General features: G+C 54.6%; 1 protein-coding gene across 1 annotated transcript; it reads right to left on the bottom strand.

The window, feature by feature from the left end:
• Positions 1–3,452: 3,452 nt before the first annotated feature.
• Positions 3,453–16,443, bottom strand: RPS6KL1 (ribosomal protein S6 kinase like 1). The gene is made up of 11 exons (XM_039534119.1): positions 16,287–16,443; positions 14,846–15,151; positions 14,115–14,239; positions 12,123–12,215; positions 11,115–11,162; positions 10,094–10,226; positions 5,792–6,787; positions 4,743–4,832; positions 4,462–4,544; positions 3,955–4,050; positions 3,453–3,794 (listed from the first exon to the last, which is right to left on the bottom strand). Exons 2-11 carry the CDS (start codon positions 15,102–15,104, stop codon positions 3,684–3,686), a joined length of 2,034 nt encoding a protein of 677 aa, XP_039390053.1. The 5' UTR covers positions 15,105–15,151; positions 16,287–16,443; the 3' UTR covers positions 3,453–3,683.
• Between the last annotated feature and the right edge of the window lie 891 nt (positions 16,444–17,334).

Here is a 17,334-nt window from a genome sequence, read left to right as displayed (position 1 = left end):
GCAGTGTGCCCTGTAATAATGTTAAAATGTCACAGTGGCCCAGAATATAGGGGCAAGAGCTGGATCAGAACAAAAGGGCCACATGTCTAATTGTGTTTAATAGCTGCAAGGAGGCACTTTTGCCAACACTGGGCAGGCACATAAGAGTTGTGGGTGGAAGGAGGATGACTCTCATGGATGGAGGTTAAAGTTTTCCTGTTTTACCCTTATGCTCCACGCTCTTAATTTATGGTGTCACCTGTTTCTTGGCCAGATTAAGCCCAATCCCAGCATCAGACAAGCATGGGGTAAGTGAAAACAGCAGCTGTGGCTAATGCAAATGCAACAGAGCAGTGTGGTATTAGCATTTCTGCCCATGTACAATGTACCTTTAACATAGCTGACACTGGCACAGAAACCAGCTCCTCAGCTGAGGGGGAAAAGCTGTGAGGAAATGGCCTCACCACGCAAAGCTGCTTCCAGTGACCATGTCTCGCCCCAACCCCCTGCTAGCTCTGATTCACAAAGTGGGGCTTTTATAGTTACAGATGGTGCCCAACCAGCCCCGTTCCCTTGTGTTCAGAGGTGGCTGAAAAAGTTGGAGGCCAGCTGCTCTAGCTTGTCTGTTGTGCAGGTGCTCTTGTGCACACAGATGCAGAGGGGCCTCCCTCCCTGAGGTTGTTGCCAGAAGCACTTTGAGTGCTGGTGGTCAGGTGGAGGGATTGGCTTTCTGTTGCATGGGTCCTCTTCACCCTCTTGCCTAGCTCCTCTTCTGCTCCAAGGCATGGCGCTCTGCTCGTGTCACTGTGAGGGCAATACAGTGAGGATTGAGCTGGGGTGTGAGTGTGTGGGGGGGAAATGTCTGTGCTAGACAGGCAGACACATGCATTCTCTGTCTCCTTAGCAGCCTCCTGTGCCCCTAGGCCTGTGTCCCCCACATACTAGCCAAAAGGATAAGCCAGGAGAGGCAGTTACTAAGTTTCATTTCTTGCTCTTGAGTGGAAGCTCCCCCAGCCATCCAGCTCACTGACGGGGGCAATCCATGAGGCGCTGGGGCAGGGCCTGAGTTAGGTAGAAGCTAGAACCAGTCACCTCCATGGCTGTGGGGGGATTTGCCGTTCTTTGCCAGACAGGTAAGGGGACCTCAGCTGCACTGCAGCTTCATTGGCACCTCCACTGATTTCCCTGCCGTCTGTACCCGCTGCTCCATCCTGCAGACCCCTCGGGGGAACAGAGCTTGGAAACATAAACCCCCTGCAGCATGGCTGTGAGGGGCTTAGGATAGCAGCACACAGTCCATTAGCATTCTGCTGGCACTGGCCCTTCCATTAGCCTGGCAGCACCTGAGAGCCAAGCAAAGAGCCTCACGGAAGCCATGTCTTCAGAATACAAAGCAGCAGGAGGCCTGGTGGCAATGTTCAGCTCTTTGGCTGCCCTAAGAAGGATGAAAGGGGAAATGAACCAATGGCTCCCGCACCCTATTCTCAGCCACTACACCAGCAGCTGTTTACTTTAGAAAGGCCCATTCCACTCCCAGCCATCCACCCCCACACTGTGTGGCTCTGTGAATGGGATTCATTCTCCCCTGGGGTTTAGGAACTGCCCTCTCCTCTACTGTGGTGAGTGCAGGAGACACTGTCATGCCACAGAGGCTGTTGGGGAGTTCCGGGGCAGATGCTGCCCCAACAGCCAGCTTGAGGTGGTGCAGAACAAGCACAGCGGCAAAGATGGCACATGGCAACTTAGTCCCTTTGCCAGCCGCTCCTAGCTCACTGCTGGACCTAGGCCACCTCTGCATCTGGCCCTTGCTTACTGGACCAAGGACTGGAATAGCAGCAGGGCTGCTGCAGCACAGGCTTGAGCTGCCCGAGGTCAGGGAACAGCCCCTGCTTTGCCTTCCTCTCTCGTTGCACTGCATTTACAGAGCAGTTTAAGGCTCTAGCTGGTTAACGCCTTGCCTGCTCCTGCCACTTAGCCAGTTTCTCAGAAATTAACCACCAGATGCAGGCCTTGCCCTAGGCATTCGTTCCACAGTGAGTCACCCTCACCTCATCCTCCAACCTCTTCCTGCCCACAGCCTTAGAGACCAAGGGGTTGGGAAGTCAGTAACCTTGGGGACGGAGCACTGGTTGCAAGTACAGCAACATCTCCCTGAAAGGAGAGCTTGGAGAAGGTGCCAAGGTTGCAGTAGCAGGTGTGGGCTGGGGGTGCAGAGCAGGCAGAAGGAAGAGGGGGAAGGAAATGCCTCCAGGAGGCAAATTAAAGGGGGTTCAGGGTGCAGCCACTGTTCTGCAAGGGACAAAAGTAACACAGCCTTACTGAGACAAAAGACAGGAGCACAGAATTCCCTTCTACACACATCTGAAAACCGAGAAGGGAGCAAGGCAGCTTAGGACACCCCACACAGGGGAGGCTTGGCTGTAATGATTAAATAGACCTAAACAGAATGTTCTAAGTCCTATCCTGTGACCTTGACACATGGTCCATAGGGGATGGAGGTTGCCCCAGCCTGGTTAGGGGGTCTCCTGCTCTCATGTGTGAGTGGGGAAGGGGCGTGTGTGTCTCAGACCAGGCCCAAGTGCTCACTGAAACTGGAGCCTGACCCTGGCCTTGAGTTCTCAGAGTCCTGTCTGGCAGGAGAGCTGGTGCCAGGTCCTGTGACCTCTGAACAGCTTTGTACCCAACCTAGGAGCCCTGGATCAAGCTCCTGACCTGGGACAGGAATCTGAGCAAGGGCCCCATGGTGTGTAAATCAGAAACAATCCCCCACTTGGGTGAAGCTGTTTTATTGATTTCAGACATTCACTTGGAGCAGGGCAGAGATCCCAGGGGAGCCTCTCACACCCCAAGGGGAGGGGGGCTCCTCCTCACCCCTCCCCCAAGACAGCATGGGCAGGTGCTGCTAGTGCACATGCAGCCAGTGAGACACACAGACCACAACCCCAGACCCCATTTAGTGGTAGGCAGTGGGAGTGCATTAGTAAGCCATAAAGAGCTCAGGCAGCAGCAGAGAAATGGGGACAAAGTAACTGGGATGTGATCCCCAGCTGATAAGGGCAGGGAGAACCAGGGAGCTGGTGGAGTCTATGGGCACAGAAGGAGCTGGACACTAACAGGGGCCCGGCCCCAGAGGGAGATACTGCCCCTCTAGGCCCCTGGGTGAACAGGGGAGTCTCATTCAGAGACTGGCTTCCCACACCAAGCACCAGGCAAGGAGAGCCCCACAGAGCTTGTGGGTAAAGAGGGGCGGGAGTGTCCCAGGGAAGCCATGGGACAGCAAGGGTAAGCCAAGGTGGCTGAGTTAGGCCCGCTGGCACTGATGTCTTTGCCCCTGTAGGGGTCAGTGACTTTTTACCAGGGTTGGGTTAGATGTAGGGTGAGAATGGGAGGACCTAGGGGCAGGAGGGGAAGGAGACAACGTGATTTGACCCCAGCCTGGCCTGATCTCTTGAAAATGCCACTGCAACACAAATGCAAATTGGACCCAATCCAGACCCCCACAATCAGCCCTTGCAGAAGTGGACCTCCCAGGATCACTGGCAGAGCTGCAAGTACCACCCAGGATCACAGGTCCCAGTGATCATGGGGGATAATCTGCCTCTCCAGCAGGATCTGGGTCTCTCCCTGGGCCCCACCCAGCACATCAGCAGCTAGCCCCCTGCCTGACACCATCCTTCACTCCTCGCTGCTCCGCATGGGTCAGTCTAGCCAACCAGCTTGTTCCACTGGATAGTACTGAAGAAGGGATGGCTCTTCAGCTTGACGACTCCACCTCCTCCAGAGCCCAAGCGTCGCTTGGGGTCAAACTGCAGCAGCTAGAAGGAAATGGACACAGGGATGAGACGGGGAGCAGCAGCACAGCCCCAGTGAGGGCCCTTCCCACCCCTCACCCAGCAGGCTCCAACCAAAGATTCCTTATCCCTGCTCCAGAGCCATGGCCCTGTCCCCCTGCTCACGCCAGCTGGGTGTCCTCACCTCAGTGAGCAGGGATGCAGCAGGCAGGCTGAGCCTCTCTGGAAGGTGCAGCTGGGTGTGAGGGTGAATCCCCGAGGGGTGGCTCTGGGACAGCGACTGCGGGAGAGACAGGCAGACAGTGAGGAGAACCCTGTGCAGCGGGCACTGTTCAGAGAGAGGAATGTCCTCCGTACACCTCATCTGCCACTGCCCCTCCCCAAGCATCACAGGAGTAACAGTCTCAGCCCCCCAGTGCTCATCTCCCACAATTCAATGGCTCATCAGCTTCAGGCCCTCAGCACCCCAGGGGAGCAGCATCCAGATATCCAGGCTCCAGTACTAGGAGTCACGTGCCCAGTGACAACTCAGCCTGGAGCCCAAGCTACACCCCAGGACATTAGTACCAGGATGCAGACTCCTCCTAGCCCCCCCACCCCCGCCCGCCCATGTGCACTGGGGCACCAACACTAGGATTGATACTATGCTGCCCCCTGCCTGATATAAGATGGGGACACAAAAACCACTCACTGTTCCTGTCAGTAACTCGTACAGCAGGGACCCAAAGCTCCACCAGTCACAGGCCTCAGTCAGCTCAGAAATCCCACCCACTTCTGCAGAGAAAGCCAAATGAGTTCAAGATCAAATAGGAGGGAGATGCTGAAAGGCAACCGCACATCAAGCTCCCATGGGCGCTGGCGGCTGCTGCCCTTGGAAGAGATCAGGCAGACAGGGAAATGCTGCTGGGCAGATATAAATCTCCTGCGGTGTCTCAAGGGGGCATCAGAGACGGCAGTAGACTGTTCCCTTACCTGGGGCGCTATACATATCTTCTAGGGCCTGGCTGCAGCACTGTGGCTCCACCTCTGTCCACTGGCCAAAGAAGGTGAGACGGATGTGACCTGTGAAACAGCACCAGTCAGGGGCAGGTAGGGAGGTCAGGACAAAAGACACCCAATAATTGCAGCATGTGCCACAAGCCATGGCCCTATCGCTCCAGGCTCCTGTCCCCTGCAACGGGATCTAGTGGGAAAAGCTGCCCCACTGGCACCTCCCCTGTGCCCTGCAACATAGCTGGGCTCCAATGTTTTCACTGCTCTGAGCCCCAACAGAGCCCAGGCCCCAGAACATGTGATTCCCACATGCACAGTGACAGCAGGGAGTAGACTCTACTGGGGAAGGGGTAGTGGGAATGACAGGTTTGCAGCTAGTGGAAGGACTGGGTAGGATGGGATCCAAGCAAAAGTAACTGGATGGAGCAAGAAGAGAGGATGAGGGGCAAGGGGAAAGGGTCATTTTCCCCAGCTCCTCATTTAAAGGATCCCTGCAAGGATTCACTGTTTATTTTGTAGGTTTCTAAACTGCCCCACATTTTCATCACACAGACACACACCCACCTCGAGAGAAGAGTCAGGCCATGCAGTGCACTCTGGAGAGCACTGAACTCAGGCTGCTAGACCAAGGGTGGGAGGGCTGACTTGCAGAATCAAAGGCCCCCACACCATTAGCCCTGGGGACTGTTAGCCTGACTGCCCCAGCTAATCTTAACTTCCCCTGTGGAGGCTCAGAGGGGTGTCCCAAGTAGCCAGGACCCCGCAGGGAACAGGATGTGTTCCATGTGGATAACATTGCTGAGCAGTCTTGTTCTGCCTCATGCACAACAGACTGTAGCAGTCTTCTAGAAGCCACTAAGGCCCGGAGCACAGGGGTGGGTCTGGATCAGAGATGCTCAGACTTCACAGAACAAATACAGAGAGATGCAGTGAGGGGGCAAGCCATCCTGGAGTGAATCAGATGCCACAGGCCCCCCTGTTGAGGGGATAAAACCCCTCCTCATGCTATAGCCTCAAGCAGCACCTACCGGCACCATCTAGCAGCAGGTTTCTGGGGTTGAGGTCCCGGCACAGCACTCCCTGTTGGTGGAGTCCCTCCAGAGCCAAGAGCATTTCAGCTGCCCACAGCCGGATGAGCTCCTCGTTCACATCCCAGGTCCCCTGGCCATCCCCTCGGAAAGAGCGATGGGGTGGAGGCCCACGCTGTCCTGCAGTTGGATGCTCTCTGTGCTGACCATGGCCTGCTCCTTGGGCCCTTGAGATGCTCCTCAACAACTCCTGCCCCCCAGAGTCACACCAGTAGGACTTGCTGGAGCTGTGCAGGGTGGTTCCAGGGTGCAGCTGCCTTTTTCCTGGGAGAGCCACTGGGGACCGTGTGGGCTGAGCCCAGGGAGCATCAGACACCTGGCAAACTCGAGGTTCCACCTTCACCAGGTGGCCTCCTCCCATAGCCTTTGGGACTGCAGCAGGAGACTGGGGCAGCCCTTCATCAGCCAGTAGCCTTGTGTCCTGCTGAGAATCTTCCCTCTCTGATACACTGCTGACACCATCACTGCTGGTTAACAAGTCACATGACTGGGAGGTCAAACTCTGGTTGGTCAGATGGCTGTATCCCTTGGCCATTGCCATGAAGACAGAATCAGTGACACCAAACAGAGTGTGTGTTGCACCTGAATCCTTCCCCCCAGTAACTCCCTTATGGCCATTGGCACATCCAGTATGGAACCTGCAGCCAGTCCCTGGTCTGGCATCCATGTGGTCAGGTGACTGCTCCCGAGAGGACGATTGGTCAGCAATTTCTGGTGGGTGGCGATTCGCAGAGGTTGAGAGGTCAGTGCCATTCTCCGGGCAGAAGCTGGAGCTCTGGCTGGACTGAGGGCCAGCCCCCGAGCAGGTTCCTACTTGCTGCTTCTCACCATGGCCCACCAAAACTGAGTTGGACTTTGGGATTAGGCTACTGGGGCCATCAGAGGAACCTTGCTGTAAACGAGGCCGGGAGTGGAGATGGGACCAGAGTGTCCCCCCTGGAGAGTGAAGGGAAGGCAGAAAGTATTATAGGGTGGAAACCATTCCAGGTCCCTGGCAGACAAACAGATACCCCAACCACCTGCTACCCTGACACCAGCCTTCAGGGCTCAGCAGGCATCAGGCTCACATGCTGAGCAGCTTAAATTCACATGCTGAAAAAAAAATTCATCTAGAATCTTCTCTGGGCCCCATAATCACAGTGGGTTCCTCTCTCCCCTTCTTTCTGGCCTCATAAGCAGCTTGTCTCCACCTCTTCTTCCTCCCAGGGCCCAGTTCCACCCGCTCTCCTCAGCCCCTTTGATCCCAACAGTTGTCTCCCTCCCAGACCTCAGATCATTTTCACCTCTCCTCTTGCCCCATGACCATTTCCTCTATGCCCCCAGAAGGCCTTTCTGGCCCCCCATGACAAGGAAGATGAGGCACTGTCAGAGACTGAAGTGCCCAAAGAGGGGGTGTGGGAACAAACAGATAAATTATAGATCAGTGAGTCCCCAGGCGTCGGATGGCATTCACCCAAGAGTTTTCTGCAGGAGCTTGACTATGAAGTGGCTGAGCAGTTAACAAAAATCTGCGGTCACATTAAAATCAGCTACTCCATGAGTAACACAAGGGTAGCAAATGTGGCACTTATGTGAGAGAGGCACAAGAATAACACTGGGAACTGCAGACCAGTGAGCCCTGCAGCCAGAGGAGAACTCCCCTGGTGGAGGGGAACTCCTCCCTGGCACAGTCAGCCACCACACAAGCTATCCCCTCTGCCAATCATCACACTCCAGCACAGGGGACAGGGGGAGGGAGGGGTGGCAGAGGAAGGACGGAGCTATGCTGATCCCTAAGGGCCCTTATGCCAGCAGCATCAGTTAGCACCCCTCAGACTACTCTATAGCTCATGCTGAGGCAGGGGTGGCACAGAATCTGGAAGACTTAATCAGCTCCCTGTTGCCCCCCCCAGTCTCTATCTTCCAAGTCTAAATGATAATGACATGATGGGGGCAAACTGCAGGGCTTCTGCAAAGGAAAATCATGCCCCTCTAATCTAGTGGATCAGCAAAATACTGGGGGAGAAAAGGAGAACAGGCCAATGTAGTTTACACATGCTTTCAAAAACAAGAAACAATTTTACAATGCCCCTCAAAAGCGACTAACAAAATAGTCCTGGGGTGAGAGTACAGCTCTGTCCCTTAGCCCATTTCTAATCCCTGACAGAAAACAAAGGATAGGAAATATATTTTCAGCATGGCAACAAAACAAAACAAAACAAAAAAAAGGTTGAAAGAGGCACTCTGAGGAGCAGTACTGTCCATTGTGCTTATTAACACTCTGGGAGAGGGGTGAGCAGTGGGGTGGCAACATTCACAGCTAATTATTTACGTAAGTGGAGACTAAAGACTGAGGAACTCTTGAGCGAATGGACAGCACCATGGCAAACAGAATTCAGTGTTGACGAAGCAGGATGATGCACGCTGGAAGGAACAATCTGAATTACTCAGATGAGGGGCTAAATAGAAATGAGCTGCAGCCACACAGGGGAAAGGCTTAGGTGCCATCACAGAGTGACAATCTCTGCTCAGCACCATTGGGCAATAAAACAAAGTGTCAGGATGCTTAAGGAGTGTAACTGAAAATATTCCTGGCAGTAGGATAATGCGGTTGTGTTCTCATTGTGTGGATGAAGGGAAGGACATGTGGTATTGTGGGTTTCAGCCAGGCCTCAACTTTATTAGTCAAACTACATCCAAATTTCCCATCGGTGGGCAGCCCAGCGCAGTCCCTCACACCCCATTGATCCTTTGCCAATTCTGGTGGGTTCCCACTGCAGGGGGAGCTAATCATCACACTAGGAGGGAATTTGTATGCCTCCACTTGCCCACTAGCATCCGTCCCCCTTTCGGGGGCAGAGACAAGAGGGGACCACATCCCCAGCCAGCACTGCCATCAAGCACATTGAAGTAGTCTCCTGGCCCCTGGTTCACATTTGCCCCCAAGGGGTTGGACACCATGCCCCTATCTCATAAAGAGATGCCCTTGGGATGCCCACTATGGTACCTTTTTGGATCAGAGCCTACATTAGCAAGTTCCTGCGCTGGGCACCTGCCAAAAGTTGGGACAACTAAACAGTTCCCATGTGGGTCCAAACTGTGACCTCTGAGAAGGGAGAATTCCAGCCTTCCGGTTGCCCCAAACCCAAACCCTAGCTTTTGCTGTGAGGAAGGCAAAAAACCCCAGCCAGCCTCCACCGATCTGGTGGTATGGGGAAAAACATTCCTTCCAAGCCCCAAAGCGGTAACTAGCACAGCCCGCAGTGACCTAGGGTGGGCTGTCTGCCGGAAACCAGCAAACAGGAAGTGGCTCTGAGCATATGGCTCCAAATCTCATGCCAAATACCATGAGATCTCAGTCCTTCCCCAGAAGTCCTGTTGGGGCTGGAAATCTTGCAGGACCTGTCCCATACTCTTGCCTTCTCCTATCACGGGAACCACCAGAACACACCCCTCACTAGGCTCTGAACCCTCTTATCTTAGTTAGTGGTGCACACTCCCACCTGGAGCACCGTGCTCTGGTCACTCTCTCACAGGCTGGATATAGCCGAAAGAGAAGGGCTTCAGAGATGGGAGTGCAAGTGATTGAAGCCCTGGGGGGGGGGGGGACTTCCAGGCCAGGACCCAGAGTGACAAGTTCAGAGAGTTTAGTTTAAAGAGGACGTAAACAGGAGGGACATGATACACGTCTACAAAATAATGCCTGTCAGCAGAGTCTGAGAGCAGGTAGTGGGGTACATAGCTGTGCACATGCTCATTCCAACTGAGGGGGTTAGGGAGAACTTGCCCTGAAAGGTTATTTCACAATCTGTCCACAACAGGGTTTTCTGCACCTTCCTCAGATACATTTGCTATTGGCCACCACGGGAGACTGGATACTAGACTAGACACATCAATGGTTTGATCAGTACAGCAATTTCTATGTTCTGATGAGCTTCCATTCTCTCCCTCTGGTCTCCATAAGCCCAGCAGCCCTGCTTCCAGTAACCTGGAGCCCCATCATCATACCCAGGCCTCCACCAGCCTAATCTCTACCCTACTCTCTCACCCACATGGATCCCAGAAGCCTCTTATCTATTCTTCCACGCCCGCAATGCTGCTTGCTGGCTCCCGCTGCAGGGTCTCTGAGCCCTGCAGAATCACCCTCACTGCAAAACATAGCCCCAAACAGCTCTAGCACATGAGAGAGACTCACTTCAGATCAGGGTCAGAGAAGCAGGGGGTAAGATAAGAAGGAAGCAGAGTCCTGGTGCTCACACTCACCCTGCACATGCTCGAGGTGGAGGAAGATGGAGTCTTCGCTCACATAGTAGCGCAGCAGCTTGGCCACGAAGGGGACTCCATGAGGGATGATGGTCTGCCGCTCACGGGTCTCCACGTGGGATTTGGGGAGGCTCTGCATGGAGAACATACAGCTGGGAACTTTGAGTGTCACTGAATCCCTGGAGACTGGCCACCACCAGGGCAGAAGACTGAATGGGAGGGACTATTGGTCTATTCCATTCTGACAAGCCCCTCATTCCTATCTCTGTCCACCAGGGTCGTACAGACTAGAGCTCTCCATCTATTGAGCTCAGCAAACCCTGCTCAGACAGCCCTACCAATACACTCACACAGTGTCCCTTGCTACTCCACACCTGGGCTCCCACACAGCTCTGCCAATGCAGGTTATTCCTGATCTGTAATCTCCATCGCTATTCTGAGGCTGGCCCCCACCCACAGAGCTCTGCCCATCCACCTCAATCCCTCCAGCTACTCCAGTCCTCTCCATGCCCACAGCTCCAGCTGATGCCCCTCATTCTTACCCCACAGCCTCCAAGCTCTCTATTATTACAGTTCTGGGCTTTTCATGAGCAGTGATAATCACTCCTAACTGTGCTGGACAAATGCCCCAGGGACTCAGACTGAGAACTCCCAGACTCATGTAATTTCTGCTCCAATTCATGTTTGGACACAGATCCATGGCTTGGGTTCCACCAGCTCCATTGGACTGAGTTCCATTAGAGGGACAGTGGGAAGGCAGCTCATGTTTGAGTGACCAAGGAGACTGAATTCCCCTCTGATTGCAGGAGATAAGGGGGGGGTGGAGTCATGCCAGGACAAGGGAGACTTTAGGGGGACATTGGATACTACTATAAAATTTATTTCTTCTGAATAGCACAAACCAGAGCTGAGGAACCCATGGGAAATACTCCTCAGGTCAGGCTGGTATGGGACACCCCTTGCTGGAGGGTTCCCCCAAAGGAGAGGGAGATGGAGGAGCCCAGGGGTAGGAAACACCCACCTTAAGTATAAAGGTCCCCCCAGTGGCTGGATCCTGGACTAGCTGCACCTGCAAGCAATGGTGACAGCCCAAATCAGAAACGGTGAACTCTGTCACCCCAAGTCCCATTTCAGTCTCAAAGTTACCTCTTTTCCTTACTATTTTGGTGTCTCTAGCTGCCCCTGCCCTCCAGCCACATTTTTAATCAGTCAACGTTAGTTACCTCAGAAATAGGGAGACAAGGAATACAGGAAGAGTTAGTGACACTAAACCAGGGTGGGGGAGGGGGGAATCCCACAGCATTTTCAGCTTCCAGCATCATTATTTTATGTTCCTCCCTTTAGGTCTGTGTAACACGTTTCATCCGACCTTTGGGCCTTGCCAGTGGAGAGGGGTGGGATGGGGGGAGGCAGAAGGGAATGAATCTCGTCACACAAAATTCTGACTCTCCTTAGGGGCCCAGGGGGAAGGAACCTAAAGCCTTCACTCCAAGGCCCCAACATGCTGAGGGTGCATGGAAACGAACATCCATTATCCAGACTTCTGCTGGGGTCTATGAAACCTATAGGGCATCCATCGCCATAGCAACTGGGCATCAGTTTATGGAGGCAAAATGTAGCTATGCAGGTTGGAATCAGGCAAAGACATTGAGTTGTTTGCAAAGGTCTTGGGGCCTTTAATGGCTGCGAGTGGTCAGGACATTGGTTTTTACTTCTCATCCAACAGTGCCCCTAGTGGCACAGTATGCCCCCCCACTACCCGGGGGTCAGTACTAGCTCAGAAGAGAGAGAACCCCCTGAGACACCAATACCATTCTGGGCCTCCTGCCAAGGCACTGGGGCCTTGCCCGTTCAATCAGTGGTCAGCTCAGACTGCCCCTTGCTGAGTCACCCCACTCCCTTTAGCACTCAGGTTTTCCCTGGTGGGAGAGGTGTGGGTGACCAGCCTCAATCCTGCTTGGCATGCACAATGCAAGGGGCTCTCAGCACCTGATGTCCAGGCTGCTGTGACTCTGTTGCAGCTCCTTACCTTCTCAATCACTCCCACAACCTTGCAGCGCCTCAGGTTCTCCACAGCCGAGCTGAGCGTCCTGATGGGCCGAAAGCGAAGGCTGCTGTAGCCCTGTGAGGCAGTGAAAAATGAGAATGAGGATCCTGGAGATGTTCTTGTCCAGGGGTGCAGCTGGAAGGGGTCTCCCTTTTCATCTGTGGGGAGCCAGAAAAGCTGCCAAACCTAAACGTTCAGACACCATCAGCGACGCACACCCAAAATTGTGACTGTTTTAAAAAGAAAAGAAAAGAAATGGACTCTGGTTTCAGCCAGTGTCTGGATTTCTGAGCCTTTAGAGCAAAGCTCCTACCTCCAGCAGATGTAAGTTCAACCTTAAGTGCAGACACAGAACTGGGGACTGCCCTTACCCTCTCCTAACTCTTGAGGTGGGGCAGTTGCCATTCTAGCCCCCGTGTTCACTCAGCTCCCACATTCGTCTCCTGCCCCAGCCTAGGCTATCACTGTGCCCTACCCAGCATCTTGCCACACTCTTCTCTCTGCTTGCTCCACAATCTTCTGCTCTCACACTCCCTCCTTTTCCCCCTCCATTTGCTGCACCCCATACTCTCCCTCTCTAACCTCCCCAGTCCCCAAGGTCACCCCCTGTCCCCCAACAGTAGCCCTTCCTGCTCTCCCCACATTCTCCGTCCTGTCTCACTGCTTCACACATTCACCTGATCTTCCAATCTGGGTCCCAGCTCCTCACATGCCCTTTACCCCCACACCACTGGTCTCATTCCCTGCCCCTCCACATTCCCCTGCCTCCTGTCTGGTCCGCACAGGGTGACTAGTGGCTGCCATCTTAGCCAAGGACAGTCTGGCTTCAGTCCCATTGGGAAGAAAGAGAAATGGAAGCCATTTTCACTAGAGGCAGGCATGGTGTCCACCTTAACTGAGGGAAGCCTGTGGCTTCAGCACTTCTGAAAACAAGGGATCACAGCCATTGTTAATAATGAGAAAAATCACAAGAAAAATTGAGGCTTAAATAAACCACCTAAAAAACCTCATGAGTCCCAATAATGCCATGGGCTATGGTTGTGCTGAGCCATCTCAGCCCTTCACCTCTGCAGCTGGGTAGTGTCAGCTCCCCTTCAGCCACCACCCCTCCTATAGATGCCATCAACATTCTGCAGCTGGTGCAGGACTCAATCTTGGTTTGGGTCCAGCTTATCCAACAAGGGCAGCCTGGGGTCTATGTTGGGGCAGGAAGGAGCCTGCAGGGCTCTGGGAGCTGAGGGGTGATCTCCTTGCAGAACCTTGTTTTGAGTCACAGTAGCCCCTAAACCTCTCCCTCACTGCCTTGACCAGCACCATAAAATAGATCCTCTCTGTCCAGCAGCACCCAGAGCATGGCAGAGACACCCAGCCCAGACCTGCATTCATGCAGACCCATAGACAGGAGCTGCCATCCCACGAGAGCAGCTGCATCTGAGGGACTGCAATGGTGGGAGAGTTTCAGAACAGTGCAGTGCAGACAAGCCCCATTACTCAGGTCAGCCCCACTACAGTTACTTTTCAAGCCACTGCTGTGTGTCATGTAGGTCAAGAATAGCCACTCCTCTGGGTGCTCCAGACAGGGCCGCCCCAGGAAGCGGTCATTTAAGGTACTGAGAAAGAGCTTCTCTAAACCTTGTCCCCTGGTGACATTTGGTAGTTGACATGCAGGATCTGGAGCCAGCCATCACTAGGCCGAATTACATCTCCCTCACTACTGGGCACTGTTCAGCCTCTCCCTGATCAGGATGCCAGTGTTATAGCCCTACTGGCACCTTTGTATGTTTAGGGTTTGGGATTGGTAGCCATGTGGGTCCTAGACCTCCCCCCAACACAGCTGTTCCACATGAATCCCAGTCAGCCCCACACAGGAAGTCCAACCAGCACCACATGTGCTGTCAGTATTGCACCCTGAGGTCCCGGCCAGGGCAATCAGGGGGTCCCTATGAAGCCATTTTCCCAGCCCCACCTCCTCACCGTGGCAGTGGAACTCCCGTTCCCCAGAGTCCGCTGCAAGTGGCAGTTAAAGATCTCCTCAGCCCGTTTCAGGTACTGTGTGATCTTCCGCTTCACAGCCTCACGGCGCTCCTTATTGGGGTCGACTGTAAGGGACACAGCTTTAGTCACCATTCCAGGCCCTCATCACACTCTGGCCAACATGTCTCAATGTCACATGGCTCATCCAGATGCTCTGCCCCTCATAACGCCTCATCCTCACACCATGTCCCAATGCTATTTCCCTGCATGCCACGTTTTCCCCACATCAGCCAGTCACTACCCTGCAGCCCTGCCTTCAGTCATAATCCTTTTCCTCATGCCTCCTTGCTTGACAGCTGGTGATGGGAATGGGTCAATCATCCTGCCCACTCTGCTCTCTCCCCATGCCAGCTAGTCATGGTATCAGCCCCACCATCCCTGGCTGCTACCATAGAGACCCAGAGAACTCCATCGTAAAGCCATGCAGATTCTCCTCCCCTTAAATACTGCCAAAATGTGCACATAATCTCAGCGTGCTGCCAAGTGCCCTGTACCACCAATCCCCAGTCCCTTGTGTAGCCCCCACACACAGCCACTGAGCACTCATACTCCGTATGCTGCCAATCCTCCCGTGCTCAATGCACCCCAGCACCCCTGAACCTCACAGGCTACCAAGCCTCATATACCCTGCATCTTTTGCACCTTACACTCCCGCCCCTAGCCCACCATACCCTGCACGCCGCTGAGCAGCACATCCACCCCATTCTTGTAGTGATTGAAAGCCTCCTCATAGTCCTCGCTCACATCCCGCTCCAGTGCCAGGCGGATCTGCTTTGCTGCATCCACCAGGTAATCCCGCTTCCCAGCTCCGTGCACATCAGGGCCCCCTGGAGAGACACGGCTCCGAATCTGCTCAAGGTACATTCGGGCCTGGGAGAGTGCCCGGGAACAGGACTCCGAGTCCAGGCGCTCACGGGAGACTCTGCTCATGGCTTGGCCACTCTCAGGGCATCCTCAGCAGCTCAGTCCCTGCAATCCTGGAAAAGGGGGTGGGGGTAAGGCAGATGAGAAACAAAACAAAGCCCTTCAACACAACACTGGGGAGGAGTTGGGGGCAGTAGAAGGGAGGGCACTGGCAAGTTTGAGAGGGCAGCAGGGGGGTGCAGGTCAGGCCTTGCACATTAGCAGACTGGCTAGTGGAGGAAACCGAGCCTGGAATAGCTGGTCAGGAGTGAATCACTTTGGCAGAGCTATTTAGGGGACCAGGATTGGAATAGCAGGGCATTAGCAGGGCTGGGTGGGGGTGTCAAGGATTGGAGTAGCAGGGAAAGGGTGGCTGCAGGTTGGGAAGCAGGAACATTCGCAGAGCTGTGCTGGGGCACCGCTACTTCCGCAAAGAAAAAGTGAAAGGCTATTTCTGGTCTCTTATCACTGCTGACACAAACTACGACCAAGCAGGAAATGGATCAGCAGCTGCAAACTGCAGGAGAGTACAATCATGAGCCAAAGCTCTTGCCCCAGGGCCTCCACGTTTAGGATCAGGGTTGATCATCCCTCCAGAGGAGATGTAACAAAGGGTCTCTATGGATGGCACAGGCAGGGCACTGGAGTCTTTCATGCGGATTCCACTTTGGCTGAACAGGCTAATAATCCAGGAGATACAGACCAACACTGGTCACAACAAGCATTTGCACCTACTTGCCCTGCTCTGCCTGGAGCTGCCTCAGGTTAACAGAGCCATTCACAAATGCATGGGACTACAGTTTGCAGGGCTTGGTGCTGGCAGGGCACTGCTGTGAGGAAGCTCACATTCAGGGGAGCCGCTGGAACAATTTGTATAGTGGGGGTGCTGAGAGCCATTGAACCAAGCTGTAAACACAGTCTATGCTGGAAACCACTTCCAGCCGGGGGGGAGCGACAGCACCTGTGCTCACATTGCTGGAGTCCCCGCTGCTCTGGGCAGGCGGCTGCTGGCGCTGGTGGCCATAGGAAGGCCCTGCTAGGAAGATGGTAGCAGCAGTGAAACAGCACCAACGGGCCCCACTATTTGGCTACAAACCCACCCTCCTGCTCGGAGAGCGGAGCGAGAGGGAGGGGACCAGGAGCCCCAGCCCTCCCACGGGGCTCGGGCACGGGGCTGGGGCAGATCACATGCACGAGGAAGACCGGTACCTGGTGGAGTCAGGAGCCTGGTCCCTCGCTGGGGGTGCGGGACCCACCTCGCCCCCATGGAGCCGCTCCCCTCGCCCCGCTGCTGGGGCCGGGCCGGTTTCCCCGGGCGCGGAGCGAGGTGCCGGCTCCCCACAGCCGCTGCGGTTGGCTGCAGATGAGCTCATCCCGCGGCCTTTAGAATAAAGCACCAATCCTGGGGCAGCTCAGCCACCGGCTGCGTCTTAAAGAGGCAGCGCCCGCGCCCGCGCCCGCGCGGGAGGGGGAGCTGAGGGCAGAGCCCGAAGGCGCGCAGCGGGGCGGCGGTGAGAGCCTGGATTAAAGGTCTCAGGGTCAAAACATTCCCTGGAAGTGGCGAAGCGGGAGAGCTGCCCGCAGCCAGCCGGGGCCTGGGAGGGGCAGGGGGCGCGGCGACTTCCCCGCTACAACACGGGAAAGAGACACCCGGGGACCGTGGGGCTGTTGATAAATCAGGTGGCGGACGAAGCTCGGATCGTCCAGACTCTGTCCCGTCTGCATCCATCCCGGGTGTGTCACGCACCCTGCAACCCCTGAATCAGGGCCCCAAGTGCCTGCGATCCCAAGCCGCCCTCCAGCAGGAAATGTAAAGCAGAGTCGCTGGACAGCTGGGATTGAGGAGCAGAGATGGGAATTCCCCTCCCATACCGCTGAGCAGCCCTGGCGGGTGGGCATGCTGCCTGCACAGAGACCGGGGGAGTGGAGGAACTAGAAGGCAGGGGACTGAGGGAACTGACAAGCCAATTTACTGTACCACTGACAAGTAGTAGGATGAAAAAAGGATGATGACACCCATTGTCACACAGTCAGAACTTGTGTAAGGGATACAGACCCTCAGGGTGTAAATCAGAACTGACAGGAGCAGGAAGAAACTTCTCCTGTGGGCAGGTTATTCCATAGCTGGATTATTAACTATTATTATTATTTTGCACCTTCCTCTGAAGTATCTGGTTCTGGCCACTGTGAGAGACCAGATGCTGCAGTAGGTGGATCACTGCTCTGCTCTTGTGCGGTGATTCCTATCTTTGAACTC

Source organism: Mauremys reevesii, linkage group 4, assembly GCF_016161935.1.
Source record: "Mauremys reevesii isolate NIE-2019 linkage group 4, ASM1616193v1, whole genome shotgun sequence".
Classification (NCBI taxonomy): domain Eukaryota; kingdom Metazoa; phylum Chordata; order Testudines; family Geoemydidae; genus Mauremys; species Mauremys reevesii.
The sequence above is the reverse complement of the archived record's forward strand: the minus strand, read 5'-3'. Positions and strand labels throughout refer to the sequence as shown.